At 44.6% G+C, this 22702-nt stretch overlaps 1 protein-coding gene across 6 annotated transcripts in view; it reads left to right on the top strand.

The window, feature by feature from the left end:
• Positions 1–22702, top strand: part of Spats2l (spermatogenesis associated serine rich 2 like) — a 171543-nt gene that overhangs the window by 25071 nt on the left and 123770 nt on the right. For all 6 annotated transcript variants that reach the window (XM_028886027.2, XM_028886018.2, XM_028885999.2 and 3 more), the window contains exon 2: positions 459–508. In XM_028886027.2, the coding sequence (XP_028741860.1) occupies positions 459–508 (50 nt within the window). The remainder of the gene's footprint in view (positions 1–458; positions 509–22702) is intronic.

Raw genomic sequence — 22702 nt, 5'->3', positions numbered from 1 at the left:
GTGATTTTGACCCCTCTGTGCCTTGTTTATTGATCTCCGTCAAATGCCAATGATACCCATGATGCCTCTTTTAGAGTACTGAGGGGGTTAGTATGTGGGAACAACGCTCTGGAACAATGCCAGGCACTTCCTAAGTTCGTGATAAATGCTAGCTGTTGTTGCTAAATATCACCGTTATGTGCTAGGTGTGTTGAATACATCGCATGCTTTGCTTACCATGCAGTTAAACACTCGGTGAGAAAGCTATTATTATCCCCAGTCACTGCTGAGGAAACAGAGACACAGAGAGATCACCCTGCCCACCCAGGGTTAAATTAAGTCATGTGTGAGGACCAACTCATTATCTGCCAGACTCAAGACTCTGTATTAGGGGGCAAGTATGATGGGGAAGGGGGGATGCTGATGTTGCTAATGGAAGACCAACCAGTCTGACCCTGCAAATTAATTTTCTTTCCTAGACTATTCCAGAGCCTAGACCGCTTTCCAGAACATCTCTGTGGATTCCGGGGTAAGTAGAGATGGTCCCTTCTTTCTCTGTGACATCCTCATGTCTTTGTGGGTGACGGTCCCTTCACTGACAGCTGGCTCCCGGAGAGACCAGTCAGGAGCTGTGCGGAGGGCTTAGCTGCCTCTTAAGGTTTCAGGCCAGAGTTACCATGAAAGTGCAAGGGCTGAGGCAGGCCAGTTGGGACCACGTGGCCAAGGGATCTGCGTCCCTTCTGTTCCACCCACATTCCCCTTCCCATATCTATCACCCTTCCCACCCACATCCCCCTTCCAAACTACACGGTTTCCATGGTTATTGTTAGAATAGCATCATGTAAAATACTTCGGAGTACCACAAAAAGAAAATGAAAACAAGGCCTTTTCTAGACATCCTCGTGATTTAAAAAGGAGTTAAGAGTTAAGAGCAGGGGACTCTAGAGCCAGACTGCCTGGCAGTCCCAGCCTAGCGGTGACAGCCAGTTTTGCCCTGGTCCCTGCTTTTGAAGACTGCCTCAGTGAGTCTGGAAGTCGGACTCTCGCCTGCAGTGCTCAGTCAGCGTGGAGCAGGAGCTGAAAGACTGGGTCTCAGAGTCGAAACAGCCCAGCCTTGCCTCCCGGGTCTGCGTCCTCAACGTGGCGTGGTCTTATTTCTCCCTCTCCTGAACCTCGGTTTCTCCCTTCCCGGTCAATGGATAGCCTACAATCACACCACCCTGGAGAATGCTCCTGATCTCATCTGAGAGATGATAATCACAGTCATTGCCTAGGCATTGGCTAGCTCAAGCTCATTCATACATGTAAAGGAAACTGACGTCCAATAAAAGGTGAATTGTTGCCAGATGTGGTGGTGCATGTCTATCATCTCAGTAGTTCAGAGGCAGAGGCAGGTGGATGAGTCGCTTGTGAGTTCAAGGCCAGCCAGGGCTACAGAGTGAGAACCTGCCTCAAACAAACAAACAAAAACAAGAAAAAAAAATTGAACTGTTTCAATAGTTATTATGCATGTGCGGATGGTCATGTTAGAAGCCTTTGTGGGCAGAAAGCATGTTGTTTCAGGTCCATCATACATTCTCTGAAATTCTTCAGCAGCCTGTGTTCTATGTGAAAAGATTTTTGGTCTTGAAATTAAAAAAAAAAATCACAAATTCCAAATTGACACAGTCCAAACGAGCCAAGCCTTAGTGTCTCCTTTGTTTCCCATCAATGTTTAAACTTGATCCTTTTTCCATGAACCTGAAACTTCAGTAAAATGACTGTTACTCTGAAAAGAGCCATTGACTCTGGTGGGAGTTGGTCAGAATCCATGAACTGGGATTTTTTTACTTCCTTGTGTTTGAGTCACCATGAAAGTGCTTTATATTTGCTGAAAGAGAATTTTTAGAGTAAAACCTGGATGAACTGTCTCAGTGTCTATACATATGTACATTGTTTGTGAGCATGGGGCCTCTCTCCCTCCCTGCCTGCCTTCCCCCACTGTGTGTGTGTGTGTGTGTGTGTTTAGTTGCCTTTTGCTTAGGCCACTGAAGAGTGATAATGTAAATTCTGTCAGCCTTCCCCCCATCAAACAAGCAAGGGCACAGTGAATTCCTGTTTCCTTGGAACGTACACCAGATAATCAGAGACTCTGATTATGCTGCTGGAAGGCAGCAGCTTGATGGAAAGATGTACCAATTGAAAACATCTTTCTGTCAGGAGGATGGGATGCCTCCAGCTGTCTGCCACTAATCATATTAGAGGTGGGGCAGAGGAGTGCTTTGGCCTGAAAAGCTTGCTCTAATCTCATGTTGGAACACCATTTCTGACTGTTTACCCCAGAACGGTGACATTAGACATCCCTTCTGTAACCAGCCTTGCCAGTTGGTAGTTGTCTAAGACATATGCCACATGAGCACACTTAAGGAATTTTCTAATTACAGCTCAAATGCTCTGCTCTTATCTTTTTATGCTGGTACTGCAGACATTGCTGATGGAAGTGATTTTTCCCTTAGCATAGTCCTGTTGCCAGCAGCTACAGAAGGACTGAGAAGAAGGTGAATGAGCCCCACAATAACCCAAGCGATGTCCGAATTCAATTAGGAAGAGGTCTTTCTCGTGTGGACACATACGCCATCTAAATCCATTTTAATTGTGAGCTGTGGTACTTATCTGGTCATGTTTATTTTGGAAACAAGTGCTAACGCTGGATTTAGACCAGAGCTCCAGATCTTCGAGTCCTAATGACTAATTTGGGTACCCATTGGATCCCTTAATTCATTTCTTAATTAGTTCTCCCAGAATCAGAGGGTTGCCTAGTTACAATCATCATCATGGTTTTCTCATAAATCAGAACAAATGTATGTAGAGTTCCTTCCCATGGTGCACATACTATTCCCTGATCTTGAAAAACAGTCGTTATCAAAATAACCATGACTTTGCCAACAACAATGAAACTAACATTTTGTAAGGTGGTAATGCATAGCAATACAACCTAAGGTTCAAAGCAGTATGGCTTTAAAAAATATTTATTTATTTATTTATTTATTTATTTATTTATTTATTTATTTATATATGAGTGCTTTGCCTGCATGCATGTGTGTGTACCTGTGTGTGCATTTCCCAGGGAGGCCAGAAGGAGGTGTTGGTTCCCCTGGAGTTACAAACAGTTATGAGCTGCCATGTGGGTGGGAACTGAACCCCAGATAGCTCACCATCCTGAGGCATGGCTTTTGAGTCACGGGTGTGGGAACTTAAGTTACGTTCCCTTACTGTGCCTCAGTTTCTTCTTATAAGATGGGAGGGATGACAGTATCTACGTCATCAAATTTCTTTGTCAGACTAACGTGTGTAAAGGATAGGTGTGTGAACGGTATGTAGAAAGTTCCCGATGCAGGAAGGGACGTGAGTTGCTGTGTTTGTTATCAAGGAGACTGACAAACTAATAAGCGCATTTCGTTGGTGCTACACCATGGTCAGATAGGTCCCGTCTCTACACTCGATTTGCAGAATAATTCTCCATAGTAATGAAAACACTGAAGACTTGGAAGTTGGATTTAATCCTTTCAAAATTAGTCTTTATTTTTTGTGCTTGTATCCTTTAATTTGGCTACAGAATTAGCACCTTTTACTTTACAGCCGTGCTCAGTGTTAACTTGAAACTTTTTTGATGCAGATTTGCTTTAAATTTCGAGAGAATTTTTTCTTCTTTCAGTATATGCAATATTGGCTCTATTGAAAAGAAAAATATGTAAAACTGGGGGGAAGAGATTGATTGAGGGGGAAGTAGCTTCAATAAATCTATTGGAAAAAAATCACAGACTTGAGAGAATAAGTTAAGATGTATCTAATGTCGTAGCTTATATTTGGTGAATGTTCAAGAATTAAAGCCTGCAGAAAGATAAATCTAGATGTTTAATGACCTTTCTTCAAAGCTATATAAGAACTAGTTCATATTAAAATTGATTGGCAAGAGATATGTTGGAATTAATTTCCTGTAGATTTCACTTAAGATCTTTTAAGCTGCCTTCCCCCCCCTTCTTCCCCACCCCAATATGAGTGCTCTAGGGAAGAATATCTTCACGTGCATCCAGAGACATGTGTTAACAGTGTGATCATATGTTGAAATACTGTAGCAATGGAAGAACCAACAATAGCTGTGAAATGAGCTACCTACAGACATGATGTTGAAAGAAGAGAGACAAGAGTGTTATGTCATAGAACCTTACTACATTTATGTGAATTAGGAAAACAGATCAATCCAAACTGTTACTCAAGTGTGCATACATCAGTGCTCGAACACTAAAGGAAAACCCAAATTAAAGCAGCCAGGTGTGTGGTACATGCTTGTTATCCTAGCAGAGATAGGTAAACCCTGAAGTTCAGTGTTCAGCAAGCCTAGCCTATTTGGTGAGCTCCAGGTCAGTTAGAGACCCTGTCCCGGGAAAAAAAAAAAAAAAAAAAAAAAAAAAAAAAAAAAGAAAGAAAGAAGGAAGGAAGGAAGGAAAAAGATGGCGGGTGCCTTCTCTAACAAGGCATTGCTGTTGATGTGATTAATCAATGTAGTGATATATTGTGTACCCTAATAAACTTGCCTGGGGATCAGAGGACAGAGCCAGCCACTAGATTAGACATAGAGGCCAGACAGTGGTGGCACACACCTTTAATCCTATCACTCTGGAAGCAGTGATCCATCTGGATCTCCATGAGTTCAAGGCTACACTGGGAACAGAGCCAGGCAGGGGCGGCACATGCCTTTAATCCCAGGAAGTGACGGCGGGGCAGGGAAAGGTATACAAGGCGTGAGGAAACAGGAACTAAAGCAGTTCAGCTGAGACCCTTTTGGGTAGAGGATTTCAGTCGGAGGATTTGTGGAGTTGGTGAGGTAAAGGTGGTGGCTGTGGCTTGCTCTGCTTCTCCGATCCTCAGGCAAGCTTCACTGGGGTACACACTATATCACCACAGAGTAGTACTGACTTTCAGATGCTAGGGTGCAAGGCTCCCTAGTTTGAAGCCTCTCAAGAGGAATTGAATTGATTCAACCAAGATTGATTGGCTTCCATTTAACCGGCCAGCCTCAGTTGTGGGACACCATCACACAGGGCCAATATGATGCTTGGAGTTCTCACCCGGCACATTGTGGCCATCTTAGGATTCCCATGATCTTCGTCCTGCATCCTACAGCTGGTGCCGATGCTGCTGGTGTCTCAGTGGTGACTGATGACTCAACTTTGTTTAGAGAACTTTAGTAATCAATAGTAAAGAAATGAACCCAGATACATTGGCAATGATGCCACTGCACCACGTAACTGAGGTTGGGAGTCTCATTTTCCTCCGGAAGTGGGCTCTGGCCTTAAAGTCACTCTCACTAGCTTCTAGAAGGGTCTTTGGATGTGTTGTGGAGCTTCTTGGGCTAAAGTTTGCTTTTACTTCTACATCAAACTTTTCATTTACCTCTTGTGAAAAAGGAGGCGTTGGCCCAAATGTAACATGTCTAATGGTGGTGCTTTCTTCACCAATAGCCTGGTTTACCCTAAAACTTTTGCCAAATGCAAAGAAGGTAAACTAGGTACGCAGAGCCTTCACATCACAGGTGAGTCATCCTACCATGACCTTGAACTGTTTTCTCTTGTGAACTATTAAAGTATATTTCAGTAACTCGTCACTCCTAAACAGAGGTCTATAGGGTACAGCCGTTGGGTATTCAGCACATGGCACCTGTTGTACCAGGGCTCAAGCAATGTATCAAGAATGGAAGTGCTGAAAGTGTGCACGTCTGAGAAAGCAGTATATTTCCCAAAGCAAGTCAAATGTTGTTTTCAAATATTTTCTTCAACAGCATCTTAAATTGGCTTTTTGGGGAGAGGGAAGAATTCATTATAAGCATTAAAGAGCACAAGAATTCATTGTTTGTCAAGTATGTATACATACAAAATTGTCAAGTGTTGTATTGTTTGGTCTTTGTATAAACAGAAAATGTCTTTCCTGAGAAAGCAGATGATGACAGCCATTATTGGTAACCAGCTCTCTCGATACATTATCAACCCAGAGCCTCACACTGCCTCCGAGAGTGGTCTGCTTGGCAGTTGCAAGTGCCGAGCCATGGCAGACCCAACTTGTATTGATAGCCGTCTGCCAGAGGTTTGCAGGTGTTCTGACTAATGCTTTGAGAGACCAGTGTTGGCAATAAACTGTAATTTTTCAGGTCTGTGATGGAATGATTCTGCGCCCTGGGTCCCCTAATCCTTGGCATTTGGAGGATACATAGGAGGGAAATGAAAGTGAAGGGCTAAAGCATTCTTGGAGGTTGACCCTTGAACTCTAGGCCAGCCGTAGCCATACTGAAGGCATCTTGGCGGCTTTGTTCTAACACTGAGCTTTCTTGGCTGTGGGAGCTGACAGAGTGCCAGGCAAAGGTCTGGTTGCATTTCTTGTTGCTGAGGGGAAAAAAAAAAACCTCAAAGGAATGCCCCCTTTCTTTCAAAGAAGTACCTACAAATGAATGTTTCGGGGCATAAAAAAATAATTTATGAGGCTTGCAAATTTTTCTGAAAAAATAAAAGCTGGAAGAGGACTCCTGGCATTTGTGGCTTACTGATAGCTTCTCCTATCACGGCTTGCTCTGCTGGCCAGTGGGTGGTCTCCCTTCTTCTCGGTGGTCTGTTCAAAGATAAAGCCATATGACAGTGTGTGCCATGTTCATCTGTCCCCGAGACAGACCAGCCACTGACAGTGCTTCTGTTTCCTTCCGTGTTTCCTCAGTGCTGTCGTGCCCACAGTCTGGTACACAAGAGCACTCCATCGATATGTTCATCAGTACGAATGAATATATTCAGGTCAGCCCACTGTGGCCTGTGTATTGGAGGTCAGTTTATTGGGACAGGTGACTCTGAATCAGATTAACTCTGGAATTCAGAAGTAACTTGAGTGGATTGAGATCATCCAACGTATGGAGCCAGGTGAAGAAGAAACGTGTAACCAAGGGAGCAACATGGTACTCATAGCTAACGGAGCTATAAAAGACCCATAGGAGGTCCGGGCTGATGAACACATGGTGTCAAGGTCAAGGGTGCTTCTTTGCTTCACGTCTTTCCCAGAGACAGGCATCTTCCAAACGTGCACCACTAGACACGCAGAAAACCAGTGGCCAAATGAAGCTAGATCAGCATCCATTTATCCTAAAAGCCTACCGTACGTCAGAGTGCAAGCCCTGCTGACGGTAAGAGTGTTAGTTAGTTAGTCAAGGACAGAAGGCTTAATAAAGATTCTAGTATAAAGTACACTCCACCCCCCCCCACCCCCCAAGTGCGGCGAACTGTGTCAACCAGAGAACTGTTCCATAGAGTTTATGATTTCCTCCTTTTCCCAAATTAAAAAATGCTACTGTGAGCTGTTGACTCTCAACAATACATGTTATTATCGTATATGGAGCAAAGAGTAAATAAGACACTCGCTTAATGAAATAACAGTTCATTTTAACTTAATGGAAGTCATTTTTTTTTCCGGTGCTTCATCATGGAAATAGGCCACCATCATTTTTATTCTGCTGTTCTTCATAACCTTGTAGCATGCTTCCTGTTGATGTTTTTAAGAGCTGTTTTTAAAGACCCTTAAGGGACATCCTCTAATACTCTCTTTGTAACATAATTATTCATCTATATCATACCCCCTTAGAATGTTCGAGGGCTGGGAGAGTCAGAAACTTCTTAATGAGATATGGTTAATGGTCTATGCAGGGTACCACAGTGTTTACACCTGGCTTAGCTAACATAAATTATATTTAATTAGTCATTCTACAGAAGTAGATATTTTAGAATAGATTTAGTACCTAAAACACGGTTTGCTTTTTATGTATAGTAGTCATAAGTAAGAGTCTTTTTTAAAAAAAAAAAAAAAATGTGTTTATCTTTATGTGTGTGGGCGTTTTGCCTGTATGTGTGTCTGGGCAGCACATATGTGTAGTGCCTGCAGAATGTGTCAAATCCCCTGGGACTGGAGTCACAGTCGGTTGCCATTTCTTAACCACTAAGCCATTTCTCTGGCCCGCAAGTAAGTTTCTGTGAGTAGTACTTACAGATTTTAAAAACCTTGTTTGGGAGCTGAAGAGATAGGTAGTAAAGGAATGCTTGCCTTGTAAGCCTGAAGACTTGAACTTAATCCCAAAAACACAAATAAAAGCAGCCAGACGTGTGGTATATACTAGTTATCCTGGTGGAGACAGGCAGACCCTGGTGCTCAGTGGTCAGCAAGCCTAGCCTATTTGGCGAGCTCCCGTCCAGTGAGAGTCCCTTCGTAACACAAAAAGGAGGGGGCTGGAGTAATGACACCCGAGGTCGGTCTGTTGTGTCCACACACATGGGCACATGCACACACATCCCCTCCCCTCCCCTCCCCTCCCCTCCCCTCCCCTCCCACCCACAGGCATTCCCCCTTCCACATACACAAACACTTGCTTGTGGTGACAAAGACCATTCCCGGGGACTCGAGTCACACCGTGGATGTGACTCTGAAGCCAAGTGTCTGCCTGGGATGAATCAGGTCCCTGCTCTGTCTCCAGCGACACTGCACACAAGCCTGGGTGGAAGGAGAGGTAGTCACACGAAGAGCTCCGCCCTGTCCAGTGGTCCATGCCACAAGGAACAGGAGGGGCATGCTTGGATATGCCCTGCCAGCGCAAGGCAGTTGTGTTCCTCTTTCCCACTTGTGGCTTGTGGCACTTGCCAGCTAGTGACAGTCCCTAGCATGTTCCTACGGGAGTGGGGGGGGTGTGGGGGGAGGGTGGCCTACACTCTTGGGTTCTTTGACATGGCAACCCCCCTGCTGAACCTGCCAGACCACACTTGTTCTTTCCAATGATGCTCTAGCAGGAAGGTGTCACTTCTAGGAAAGAACCTTGAGGAGACATTAGCACTTTGTAGATGGCATCTGTGAGCCCTGCTACGGCAACCTGACCCACCACGCATGTGATGTAGACATCAAATGGGTAGTCTTGTATGGTTCTCCTGCTGCTGCGACTCTGTCTTGTGTGGCTCTTCTCTCTCTCTCTCTCTCTCTCTCTCTCTCTCTCTCTCTCTCTCTCTCTCTCCTGTGACTTGATCTCTCTAGTGTAGCTCTCTCTCCTGTGGCTGGTTCGTTCCCTCACCCCCACCCCCACCCCGTGGCTCTCTTATTTCGGTATTAACTTCAGGTTGGTCCTGGTTTTGTGATTACTTCAGATTTCCTCCAGCTTTTTCCACCTGTCTTGTGTCTTGGTGGGTCTCTCTGTTTCTCCCTGCCCCCCAGTATCCCCCCCTTCTCACTTTACCCTTTGTACCCCCATTTCACAGTCTCACGAGTCCTTCCCCTAGTGAAGGCGCTCTTTCCCACAGCACAGAGAGCAGAGCGGCTGCCTGCTGGGTCTTATCTTCTGCCAGCCTCTCTCTCGAGTGCTCACGTGGAGTGATGTGGCCCTTCCTCCTTGAGGAAAGAGCCACGGGAAATACGCTCTGACAGTCACCATGGGTTACACCAATATTATTCCATTTAGCGTGGCCTTTTATTGTGCTTGAAAATGGCTACAAGCGCTTAAATTGTGCACAGTATTTCTGTGGCGGTGAAAAGAAATAGGATTCTCTGAAGAAGCCTCACTTGAACTCTTGCCCTGCTCTTCCTTTTTGAGTCATTATATCCAACCAGAGGTTCCCTTTTATCATGTATTTTGCTTTTGTGAAAAAAAATAGATAATCTGTCCACTGATAAAATTATGAGCCACAGGAGCAGCATCATTGTTAAAGATTAGAATTCCTACTGTGGCTCTGAAGTGTTTGCCTCCGGGGATGAGTCTTGCTGACATTTCTTAGACGTTTACGTGGGGATGGATGCTGGTGTCACTGGCTGATCCTGTCCCACAGCAGCCTTGATGCATGAACAGACTCGGGGCTGGGGAAGTAGCCCTGTGGGTGGATAGGATGGCCTTTTCTGGTTCTCAGATGGAGGGAGGTACAGAGGCATGGTGAGTCTCGGTGGCTTCTATAGGGTCGCTTACATGAGCAGAGCCTGAGCTTGAAGGCAGGCAACCCAGCCTCAGTGTCAACTTTTGTTGTTGCTGTTGCTTTGTGAGAAAAGATTTCGTGTAGCCCAGGTTGGCCTCTGACCAGCTGAGGTTGCCCTTAAACTCCTAATCTAGCTTGTGCTTCCTAAATGCTGAGATTACAAGCGTGTACCCACATTCTTAACCACTGCACTAAACTTCCTAAAGGAAGGACAGTAATACCTACTAAATTGTGAGAATAAAAAGAAAAATAGTTAAGAGGCCAGGCGGTGGTCATGGCGCACGTCTTTAATCCCAGCACTAGGGAGGCAGAGCCAAGCGGATCTCTGTTCGAGGTCAGCCTAGTCTACAGAGAGAGATCCAGAACAGGCTCCAAAGCTACACAGAAAAACCCTGTCTCAAACAAACAAACAAACAAACAAAAAAACCCCAAAAAAGTTGGAAGTAGTTCAGCAAGTTATAAAGTGTTAAAACGCCAAGTTTGAGTTTAGGATGAATATCAACATGTTTTGTATAAGAAGAGTCCTGTCCTATTTGACCCTTGCTGCTTGAATATACTGCTAAATCAGACAAAATAAAAGCGAAGACCTATTTACCTTAAGGTTGCCTTGAAATTGCAAAAGCCAGGAGGTTTCGTAATGAGAATGATCTTTTTTTCCCAAAACCGGTGGCATTTGAAAGCAGCCAGACAAAGCAAAACTAACCACAGCATTTGTATGTAGCATGCCAAACCAGTTCAAAGCCATCGCGTCCCCTTAGCCCCACCCCTGTTAGTGGAACACTCGAGCTTTTATGCTTGTTCTTAAATCACGCAAAATCAATTTTCTTCGAAGTATCCATTTGCCGCGTACCACGGACTTGCCATTAGCTGCCCGAAAGAGAAGAAGTACTGGACGAGGGTTAGGCTAGTGGAAGAAAGCTGGATAAGAACTCCAAAGATGAGGATTCACAAAGGCCACACACCAGTCATCGTCGTCGTCATCATCACCACCACCACCACCACCACCACCACCACCACCACCACCACCACCACAACCATTCAAAATGTGGAACAAGAAACCCGGCCCAGCACTGCAGGAAGGTCTGTCTGGTTTTGGAAGAGTCAGGTGGCCCGTGAGGGAAAAGAGTACATCAAGGAGCAGAGTCCTCCCTCGGTATCCAGGCTGCTTCCTGACCCCTGAGTCACTGGAGCACCAAGTTGCCCTCCCCCTGGGTCTGCCTTCCCTGCCAGGGGCCTCCTCCCTGCCCCCTCCTCTTGCCAGATGCAGGCCACCTGAGCTTTGACAGTCTCTGTGGGGGAAGTGAATAGCCCGGAGGCCCAACTTGGTGTGATGATTTTTTTTTTAACTGCTTTTATGCACCCCAGGAACTGAGTGCTGGTTTTTGTTTCTGTTTTTTGTTTTTTTAAATAAAACTGGTATTGCACTCCTAAAATTTGGCAGGTTTTCTAAACAGGGTTTGTGATCATAATGAATTATTTCCCTCCCCTCTCCTCTTCTCTTTTCTGGTTAAGAACAATATCCTTGCCATTCAGTCTCCAAATATAGCAAGCAGTTATGATAGAAGAATGTCCTTATGCTAAGAAAGGAGCTGGCATCTTCAGTGATGTGAAATGTCCAATTTAGAAAACATGTTTAAAAAGAAAAAGCTGCTGCGAGTCAATTTTGGAGCCAGGTAGAATACAGATGAATAAACATAAAACCCGAAGAGAATGTGTGGTCTGATCGTACGTACATTCTACTCACTCTAGTTCTATTGGTTCTTGTTGGTTTTTGCTTAAATTTCAGATGTCCTTTCTATCACTTCATTAAAATGGCAGGCTGCAAACTAGTTCCGGCCTCTAATTGGGAGTGCAAACTCGGATGAAGATTTTGGAACTGATATGTGTAATCAGTGCCCATCAGTGATGGAGCCAGGGACTCTCTGCTGAAAATGTGTGTTGAAATGGGCCTGGGGAGATGGTTCACGTGGGAAAGGGATTATCACACAAGTCTGATAACCTGAAGTTAATTCCCCCGCACGCAAGAGCAGGGCATGGAGGCACAGGCCTTGAACCCCAGCCCTGAGGAGGCAAAGACGAGAATCCCTGCGGCTTGCCTAGCTAGCCCGGCTAGATAAATCGGTACCATGTTCAGTGAGGCATGTTCTATCTCAGAAAATAAAGTAGAGACGTGACTGAAGAGTGCATCTAGCCTCTGTATGCATACACACATGCATGTACGTGTGCACACACACATGCACACACACACAGAATATGAATGAATAAGACTATGGATATGTACTGGTTAGTGGATAAGAAACGCACTTAGTAAAGGGGATGAAAGATGATATCAAATCCCAAAGAAAGAGCTCAATATTAGTCTCCCTTTATCTGTGGAAAATAGACCTCAGTAGATGCTCTGAACAGTGGATAATGCCAAACCTTTTGTATATTGTTTCTTCCTGTGCATATGTACCTTTTTAAAAAAGGTTTATTTATCTATTTATGTTTTGTCTACTTATTATGTGTACAGTGCTTTGTCTGCATGGCCAGAAGAGGGCACCAGATCTCATTACAGATGGTTGTGAGCCACCATGTGGTTGCTGGGAATTGAACTCAGAACCTCTGGAAGAACAGCCAGTGCTCTTAATCACTGAGCCATCTCTCCAGCCCGCATATATACCTTTAATAAAATTCAGCTTATAAATTAGGCATTATGAGAGATGATTAACAACAGCTAATAGCAAAATAATTTTATTTTTAAATTATGGTTTTTATATGGATGTTTTGTCTGCTGGTATGTTGGCGCACCACATGCATACAGTGCTCCTGGAGGCCAGAATAGGGACTGGAGTTAGAAGTGGTTGTGGGCTGTCACGGGGTCAGACCCAAGTCTTCTGGAAGAGCAACCAACGCTCTTAACCTCTGAGCTGTCTCTCCAGCCCTGCCTCCAAAAGAGCAATCTTAAAGATACATTGTAAGAAGTTTTCCTCTCTCCCAGCATAGCTTACTGCTCTGTGCACCATTCTTGTGTGTGAAATGGCATTGTCTCTGGGATGAGGTGAGGCGAGGGCAGGTGGAGGCCCTGAGACCTAGCCTTTGGGTCCCGTGCGAGGGGAACTGGAGGTACACCAGGGCTGTAGTGCCCCCTAGTTTATGTAATGACCGAGGGCGACCAATGGTGAGTGACTAATGGGCGGGTGGCATTTGCAGCATGAAGGAATACTCGGGACAAAGTTTTTGGAACATGGCTGACCATGAGTGACTGAAACCAGGGGAAGAGAAGATGACGTCATACCTTAGTTGTTGCCAGAGTGTGAACAGAAGTGGGTGGTATGATACCTCACCTATTAAACTGCAGTTAATATTCATAGATCTGGGCACATCGATGACCTTTGTCCAATCCCAGTCCACCTATGTCGTTTTCCTGTCAACTTCATGTAAGTTAAAATGTATGACTCACTTTCTAAAAGTCAGTTTGTCGGTATGCTTTTTTTTTTCTTATTCCTTTAAACTAGGTTTATTGTTTTGTCACAGACATTTTACTTCCAAGCATTCAAGCTAATGAAAGAATTGAGGATATATGCAAAGGTGTTGTCCACAGAGATTGACTACAGCACTGTTTACAAAATGATAGATAGCAAATTGTTTAAACAACAGTAATAGATTAGTTAAACAGTTATATTTATATATGTGTACTATTTATATAGTACATATGCTAAATATGTTATTTATATTATAATATAAATAATATATATATATATAACAGTATAACATATATAGTATTTTCAGACCCCATAATCTCATAGGGAGTAGCAATATTAGGACATATGGCTTTGTTGGAGTAGGTCTGGCCTTGTTAGAGGAAGTGTGTCACTGTGGGAGCGAGCTTTGAGGTTTCCTATGCTCAGGATACTGCCCAATGAGTCAGTTGACTTCCTGTTGCCTGCAAGATGTAGGACTCTCAGCTACTTCTCCAGCGCCACATCTGCCTGCATGCTGCCATGCTCCCTGTCATGATAATGGACTGAACTGCAGAAACTGTAAGCCACCCCAATTAAATGTTTTCATTTATGAATGTTGCCATGGTCATAGTGTCTTTTTATAGCAATAGAAACCCTAAGACAGTATATATCATATATAATATATACTATATATCATATGTGGTGTATATATATATATATACATATATCATATATGGTATATATATATATATATGCATGTACCATGTTACTGTCATTTGTAGAAATGCTATTTAGGCACCATAGATATATAGCAGGCAAATACCAACAATGAAATGTTCTTAATGGGTTGTTGAAATAAAATGTTATAAAACCAAAGATGGACAGTATAAACACATTTTAATATGCAAATATATTTTTAGAAAAGGAATGTTGAGAGCTTTGAAAGTGATTCACTGGATGGGAAGATTATCGGAATTTAAAATGTTCTTTTATCTGTGTCTTGATTTTTTTTTTTTGGTTTGGTATTGTTTTCTTAATAAGAAAAAAGCTTTTGTTTGACTAAAAAGAAAACTAAATTAACGAAACTTTGTGAAAGGGGCCAACACCAGAATTTCTGAGAAAGGTTGCAAGATGATTTTGAGCTGAATTTATTTGTAAATTTTGTTTGTTTTTGAGACATTGTCTCACTCTGTTACCCTGGCCAGTTTGGAACTCACTGTGTAGCCCAGGTTGGACCTTAAACTCCAAGAATTGCCTGTGTCTGCCTCTAGATGTGGGGATCCCATGGCATGCACCACCTTGTGCAGCTTGAAAACATGTTCTGGCTGACATATGGAACATGATTTTAAACAAGTCACCTTGATTTAGCAGAGAGTGCAGTTTTCTTTAAAGTCTTCCCTGAAAAACATGAAGGCACTCAGTGTATTAGAACAGTTCTGGGCTTCCTTCCTATGCCCACCCTTTCCTACCTGTTCCCACCAAGCTGCCCTGCATGGGAGACAAACGCCCTCAATTCCTCATTCACAAGCCGCCAAGTGACGAAAGCGCCCATTAATAAGAAGGACTGGCATCATTTGTAGACACTCAGACGAGCCAGCTCTGAAATCGCATCCCTAATCTTCGGCTTTAAAGAGAGACATGCAAAAGATGCAGCCTTCTGTCACTTGTTGATTACCCTGGCTAGTTCACAATTTCTCAGAGAACTTTCTGGGAAGGGGTGCAGAGCTGAGACCTGCTTGATGTTTCATGGGAACTTTAGCCGTTAGGTGGGAAGCAGCTGAACCAAACCTCAACACAAACTCCTTCCCTCCAGAAAGTAAAAGCCCACCAGCTGGCCACCTCTGGCAACACCTGGCAACCTCTGAGGATCTTCCATTTGTAGCAACCATCTGTCCCAACCCCTGCACTGGGTTTAGTTAGCAAGGCAAGACAGTGAGTATTTTTTCTCGTTGACCAGCCTGTGCCATTTTCATGATAAGACATGAAAATGCCTACAAATATCCTATGCCTACAAATGCACCTTCAGAATACAGGCATCCTTCACTGATTATGTATGTATAAAATGTCATACTAAAACCTGTTGTCTTGTGCCAGTTTCAGAAACAATTTTAAAAGTTTAAGTGTATAAATTCCAGATGACTTCACAGTGAATACAGAGGCAAATCCTTACAGTACACAGAGAGCCGCCCATCTTGTAACTTCTGAAAGGTGGGATAGTCCTGTCCCACAAGTGAAGAAGCATGTTGCGACCCGCTGGCTGTGAAACGTAAGAGAGATGACCCTGCCTGTTAGGTCCAAGGTTTCTGCCCCGGGAAATTCAAAGGCTGAATTTGGCCACTCTGGGACCTTCTCCCAGTTCTGAAACTGAACGGCTGCGGCATTGAGAGGTCATTTGTCCTTGCTTTTGTCACTCGGGTGGAGGCAGGAACATCGGCTAACACCCTGTTCATCTGACACCTCTCCCCCACCACCTACCTCTGGGGTCCCAAGAAACCACTGTTTCCTTGTATATATTGTTTCTTTTCCTTGCGCCACTCTATGTAATTTCAGAGCAAAATCTCATTTTGACAATCTCTGTATCCGCCAATGTATGATGGATCTTTGTGACTCCTGCGGAAAAAAAAAAAATCTTAAAGGCAGCTACTTCCATTACTCTCCAATTTTAAAAGCTCTCCCCTGGGCACTAAATGTCAATACAGAGAATTCTACATTTGTTATCATTTCTAACCTAACCAATAAAAATCAAAGCCATAATTTGAAACAGAGTGATTCCTGCCTGGAGACAGTGGGCTCAGAAATATACAGCTTGATTTATTCCTATAATTTAAGAAGATATTAGAAATTTTTGACATTTTGGGGGCAATTCATTGTCTAAATTGAATATACAAGGTTGGGCTAATGCATGTGCTCCCAGATCTTGCATTTTTAATTGTAGATAGGATATATTTTTTTTATTGAGTAATAATTTCAGTTGGAGCTACTATGAAATAAGCCAGGTTATTGCCTCGTGAAAGATGCTTACAAACCAAATACTTGTATGTTTAATTAGTCTAATTTATAGACCGCAGGATATAGTACTCCTTCTTTCTGTATGTGAACTATTTATTGGCCTGTTCTCTTCAGTAAGCATAGGAAATCCAACCCAGACAGGCACAGAGGACACCTCCATCTGCCTGCCCATGGCCTGTTCTCTCTCCCTGCTACAGCCAACCTTAGTCCGTGGAGTAAAGGCATCCAGTGGAAGGCTGCTTGCTCACCCTTCCCTGGCCATTAGCAGCTCAGGCATCATCAGGAGAAATTTTTCAGGAAACACCTTCAGTGAGAGTGGACAGGGCTGTATCTTTCTTGCCTCAACTTCCTTTTTATTCCTTCCTGAGCCCTGCCCTATGAGGCAGCTGAGGCAGCGTAAGTCCTACCCTGTGCTTCATTCTGGAGAAATGGGCAAGAGCAAGAAAGCTCATTCTCCTCACAGTTTCAACCGAGTCTCGATTACCTGTTTGGGGCCGCATTCAACCCGTAGCTCTGACCCGTGGCTAGTGGAAGCAATGTGAATGGATACTTTTATCAAGCCACAAAACACCTTCTCGCCAAGTTCGCCAGCTTCTTCAATTCTTGCAGTCGCTAGAAATCTAGTAAACTGATCGCTTGGTTTTTAAAGCTGCATAAACAATGATCTGGACCTCAGATTCATTTACAGTAAATTGAGTGGAAAGCGGAAAGCTATACCATTAATCCAGATTAGATATCAAAATCTCCTTCTTTTGGTTTTCCGAAGTAATGTCTTAACAACGTGCGGTAAAAATTTCCTGTCTCATTACCGCTCTCCATGTGGCTCTCCAAAAGGATCAAATCAAAAGTTAGCAAACAAAGCAACTTCTAACCCACAGCCACTGTATTTTCCAATATAGCTTGCTGATGGAGCAGAGCACATTGCTTCTCGACATAAAGTTGTGTAATACGTTAGAGCTAAATGAAATTTAAAATGACTTGCGATAAACCCTGAAAAAGTAATGCTTTAAAATAGGAATGTCAGCAGGCTGCCTATTATGTAACCATAATACTAGCGTTCTGAGTTTAGATGCATGAGTTACAGGGACAACGACAAAAATGCCGTTGTCTTCCCTTTGGTATGAGGAAGCATGTACCAGTGGTTTTGTTGTGATTGGCTGCTAAGGCGTGTTGGGACATGGTGACCAACAGGAGGGATGATTACGGCCAGAGCCCTGAAAATGTTCAGATGGCCCTCTGTTACCTTTGGGCAAGGCAGTGCCTTGCAGAAACCAATATTGAATTTTCAGAATGCCTCCCAGCCTTTCCGCAGAAAAGTCCGACCGTGTTAATCCTTTGAAACCGTGGGGAGAGCCCTTAGAGAGCAAACTGGGGAAGAATGTCTTCAGTGACTGGGCCTCATCTAACTGAGCTGAGGACAACAGAGACAGGCTGGAACAGGGTGGGGAGGTAGGAAGGCAGAGTGTGTGAGAGTCTATTCGTGGCCTCAGCTGGTAGCTGTGACCTCCCGTGTGCCAGATCACTGTGGCTCTTGGAAGTGGGCGCATGGGAGACTTAATAGGAAAAGGCACTTGATGCGGCGAGTTTTTGCTACTTGCCAATCAGTATTGCATCAGAGCTAATCCTTGGGAAGGAGAAGGATGCTGGCTTTTCCCCTTTGTTTCATTTTGGGGAAAAGCTAAAAACACTAAGTGTGAAGAAGTTACGTTTGGGTCAGCATTAATCCTGAAAACACTTTTGCTTTATGGGAGAAAAAGGTTAGTATTCCCATGCAGTGAGAGCTTTTTAGCAGCCTCGGAGACCTGTCCTGTACTTTGGGTGCATTCTTGGGGAACTGGATCCCCTCCAAGAACGTCAGCCCACCCCTTGCTGTAGGAGGACTTCAAGAAATAAGTAAAGCCTCGGGCATACGGCACCCTGCCAGAGACCCCTGACATCCTGTCATTCTGGACCTTCTGGGAAAAGTGTCTCAGCATCTCAGAGAAACAGGGCCCAGAGACTGTGACCCTTCCATTTACAGACGAGGCCTAGAAAGGAAAAGTGAGTTAATGGTCACGTCAAGGGGCAGCCGCACAGGCTGGAAGTAAAACCAGAGTCCCCATGTGCGGGTCAGGGACAGATGACGCTCGCCACTACATCGCCTGGCATGTTCTCTTCCTTTCTGCTCTCCTTTGAATCAACAGTTTTATCCAGCTCTGGAAGGATAGTTCATTTTTTTTCCTGCAAATTCCAATTGTCAGAAGCCACCTCTTCCTGTTGCTCAGAATGTTAGTATTTATGCGTCTTCCGATCGGGCTCACTCGGGAATGCTGTCTTCTCCTCCTGTCTGGGAGGCATCCAAGAGTGCTGTCCATCCCAGACAGGGAGGGTCAGAAAAAGGCTTTGAGGGCTCATTGTTCATGCCCAGGCTTCCTTCCCAGCCCTTTACTTAAAGCCTGCCCTCCACAGAACCTCCAACGTGGCTGAGCTTCAAGCCTGGTGAGTTCAGTTTTTCTGGAAAATAAATCATTCATGTCCTACAGGGATGAAAATGGGTAGTTGGCTGGCTGCCCCAAGGAAGGTAGATCTGATACTTTCCTGGATTTTCCTAGGGCTTGGGACAGGGGACCACATGCTGCCCTCTTTGTATTCTGTCTACAAATCCTTGTGCCTCTGTCTGTTTCCCGAGAATGTTGGGTCAAGTCTCAGCTATTTTTTGGCGTATACTTTTCTGAGTTCTCTTACCTAGTGGGCTCTGGAAGGACGCAGTGATCCACACATCATCTTCCCACTGCAGTAATGGCCTGGGCTGTGTGGTGATGTATTTCTTTATTTGCTTGTTTGTTTATGAAATGTCAAGGATCTTGGCCTTCAGCAATACAAGGGAGGAGTACAGGAAATCTCCGCTGTCATGTGCAGGGAGTTGCCATCCATGGAGACGGCACCATATGCTCAGGCCTGCCAAGAGCCTTCGGAAGCGAAAAGAAAAGGAATCCTCTCAGGTTTTGTGTTACCACCAAAAATTAACCTCACAGCATGGCTCGTGATCATCACATTTTATGAAAGTGTTTTGAAAATGAAGCATACCGCTATGCAGGGGTAGAAATCAAAGAATTTTTCCTTTGGAGCCCAGCACTTGCAGGTGGGAGCAGCAAGCTTCCCAGTTAGGGTTTGTGTTTTCAGATGCACTAACCAGACACAGAAAGCTGCCCTCCAAGTGTGTGCACATGGGGGGACAAATGTCTGCTAAGTCAGTAGACAACGTATGGGAGATGCTGTGGCTGCCGCCACAGGTTTGTAGTAAAAGCGAAAAAGTAAAATAACTCCTCAAAATCCTAAGAATTAAAATTAAATGAATTTGCACATGTTTTGTTTTGCCAAGAACTACTTTTTTTTCCACGAAAAATATAAATATATTAACTTGTCAGTGACTTCTCCCCAACACCTGATACATTTTTGTGAACACTACATTATTCCCGGTGTTCTGACTGGTGTAATTGTTACCAAAGGAATTCATCTAATATAGTATTCAGAGTTGATGGCTGATTTACATCGCCTTAGGCTATGAAGGATGGGGCAGTAAAATGTTTATGCTTGCCTCTCCCCCAATAGGGAGGGGCTATTGATTGAGTCTTTATTTTGATGTGACCTCGGTTCCACCTTGAACTAACAAAGCTAACGATGATGAGTATAGCAGGAATATAGACTTCAGTGTAAGGTGTTCTTATGTGGACCTCCTTATCCAGGAGTCGTTAGATTCTGCCTGTCCTAAGGGTTTGGTTATAAATCCCCCGCCTCTTGGCACAGTTCTTAAGAGTGTCGAAGCTCCATTTGCCATCAGCTCCATCCTGGTGACCTACTTCTGTGTGCAGTTGATGACTTCTTGCCTTTGAATGAATCCTGGCCATGTTAGATATCCTCCGCAGTCCATTTTTTAATATTTATTTTTACTTTACATATATGAATGTTTGGCCTGTATGTATGCACATGCACCATGTGCTATACTGGTGCCCATAGAGGCCAGAAGAGGGTGTCAGAGAACCTGGAACTGGAGGTACAGACAGTTGAGAGTGCTGGGCACTGAACCTGCCTCCTTGGCAAGAGCAGCCAGGATTCTTAGCCACTAAGTCACCTCTCCAGCCCCCTCTGGAGTCTGTGTGATCACGTTTCTGCCTTAAGGTGTCCTCCATTTCAGTGTATAGCTCGATTTTGTATGTATGTGCTTGAAGAAAGAACCAGAGGCTGATGGGTTCTTGGGTCCCACCTCTTGTTCACGTTGCACCCTGGGACCACGTCTTCTGGTTTAGAACCAAAACAGACACTTGCTTTGTTTTGTTTTCTGATTCCTGTGAGCCAGCTGATGGTGTAAGGACGGTCACATGGCGTATACAGAAAGACCTAACATGAGTTGTGCAGGTTCTCTATGAAGTAAAATCTAAACATGTTGGTTTTGAGGCCACAGTATACCCGGCAAAAGCTAAGAGACAAGGGGGGAAACTAAGCAGTATTTTTCTCCCTGTTCTAATCATTACCTAAGATTACCTGGCTTAACTAGTCACTCCCACACACTCTACTGATCCGTCTCCCTGGCCCTGTGTACAGGCGTCTCGGGTTGTTCTTGAGAAGCTCCTGAATCTTAACGGAGACTTTGGCTTTAACTAGCTGGACTTAATAGCAGGGGCCCTCAGCCTCTGTTCCTCAAGGTCTGTTTCCTCTACTCCCTTGGTGGCGAGGAAAGCGTTCTTAACTCCGCCCCCTCCCTGCTGATCACAGGAACAGCCAGCTGCAGACTAATCCAGTGCTGGCACACCTGAATTCAGGGCTTCACTGCCAGGCGACTCCCTCTCCTGTTCTGCAACCTGGTGGGCCAGGGCAGCAGAGAGGGTTAAAAGGGTCATGAATTCCGCTAGGTAGTGATAAGAGCTACATTCCACGTAGATTCACAGCACAAAACCCTGCCTGTTCGAGGGGAAAAATGAGAAGGAGGCGGGGTGGGGGTGGGGTGAATGCAAAGACGCACAAAACACAGCCCCCTAGGAAGCTTTCCCAGGTGTCCCCAGAGCCACATCCAGTTTCAGCTGTCAGGCAAGAGAGCCTGCATTCTGTGCGCCACTCTTGAGAGCTCAGAACGTTCTTGTTCTAAGGATGCCCCTTCCCAGGACCCTGGGTACTGCTCTGCAATTCCAGCTGGCCTCTGTCAGCTCCCTTTCCTGATCAAAGTACAGAAGATTTTTCCAAATAGCTTCATTCCAGACTTTCCAACCTAGGGGAGCTAAGGATTGGGGATGGAAAAGTCTGGTCTGAAAACCACATCTGAGGACGGTTGTGGAAAAGGAAACTTGGCCCCATGGAAACCCTGCTAAGGCAGCACACAATCGCTCCGTTGACATGTGGGATCTTGATTGCACGGCTCGAGAGGAGGCCCCTGCCTGGTCTGGGCTCCAACCGATGTAGCTCGTGAATCTTAGAGACGGTGGCTTTGCCGCCTGCTCATCAAGGGCCAGAGCCAGCCCACACACATCTGCCTCTGCTTGTTAAAAAAAAATAAAAGAATAGAAAAAAAAAAAAAAACCCTCAGCTTTTTAAATGAAGTCACTACCCCTATAGAGAGCAAGAACAAACGGACGTGGGTCCCTAGACAGTTTCGCCCCCTGTAAATCCTTTTCTATCTCCCACCCACAGTAGATGTGATACGCCCCCCCCAAATTTTCAGACTAAATATAACTATATTTGCCTTGCCATATCACCTCTTAAAGAAATCTCTCTCAGTCTAGCTTATCCTTGAAGTAAAATAAAAAAGAGGGAAAGAAAGAAAGAAAGGAAAGGGGGGGTGGGGGAGGCTGCAGGTATTTGCCATTCAGGCCCGTTCCCATTGTCCTTGAGCACTAGTACACAATCAACTGCATTGAACAATGGCTTTTGTAAGTTCGGAGTAATAGTTCTAAAATAGAAATAGTCACCACTGATTGTTGACGGGGACCTGCGCCCGCAGGGAGCGCATTCCACGAGGCCTATGGCAAAGATACCCAGTCCACGTGCTCATGTCGTCTCCGCGGGAACTACGCTTTCGTGATGTCCGTAGAGGCTTCGATGAAGTTAAATATTTGCCGAGGGAGTTTGTTTTGAGAGCGGTTGCTTCACAAAGGCATTTTTGGAGCTGCCTAAACTGAACTGATCATGTGCAACTGTTTGCCTGTGTCCATGATTCTGACAGTGTGAGTCATTAGCTCAGACCCCGTCTTCCATCCCGTGGAGGAACAGATGCATTGGCTAAAGCCAAGA

The sequence above is a fragment of the Peromyscus leucopus genome, chromosome 13, assembly GCF_004664715.2.
Source record: "Peromyscus leucopus breed LL Stock chromosome 13, UCI_PerLeu_2.1, whole genome shotgun sequence".
Lineage (NCBI taxonomy): Eukaryota > Metazoa > Chordata > Mammalia > Rodentia > Cricetidae > Peromyscus > Peromyscus leucopus.
This window is presented reverse-complemented; position numbering and strand designations above follow the sequence as displayed.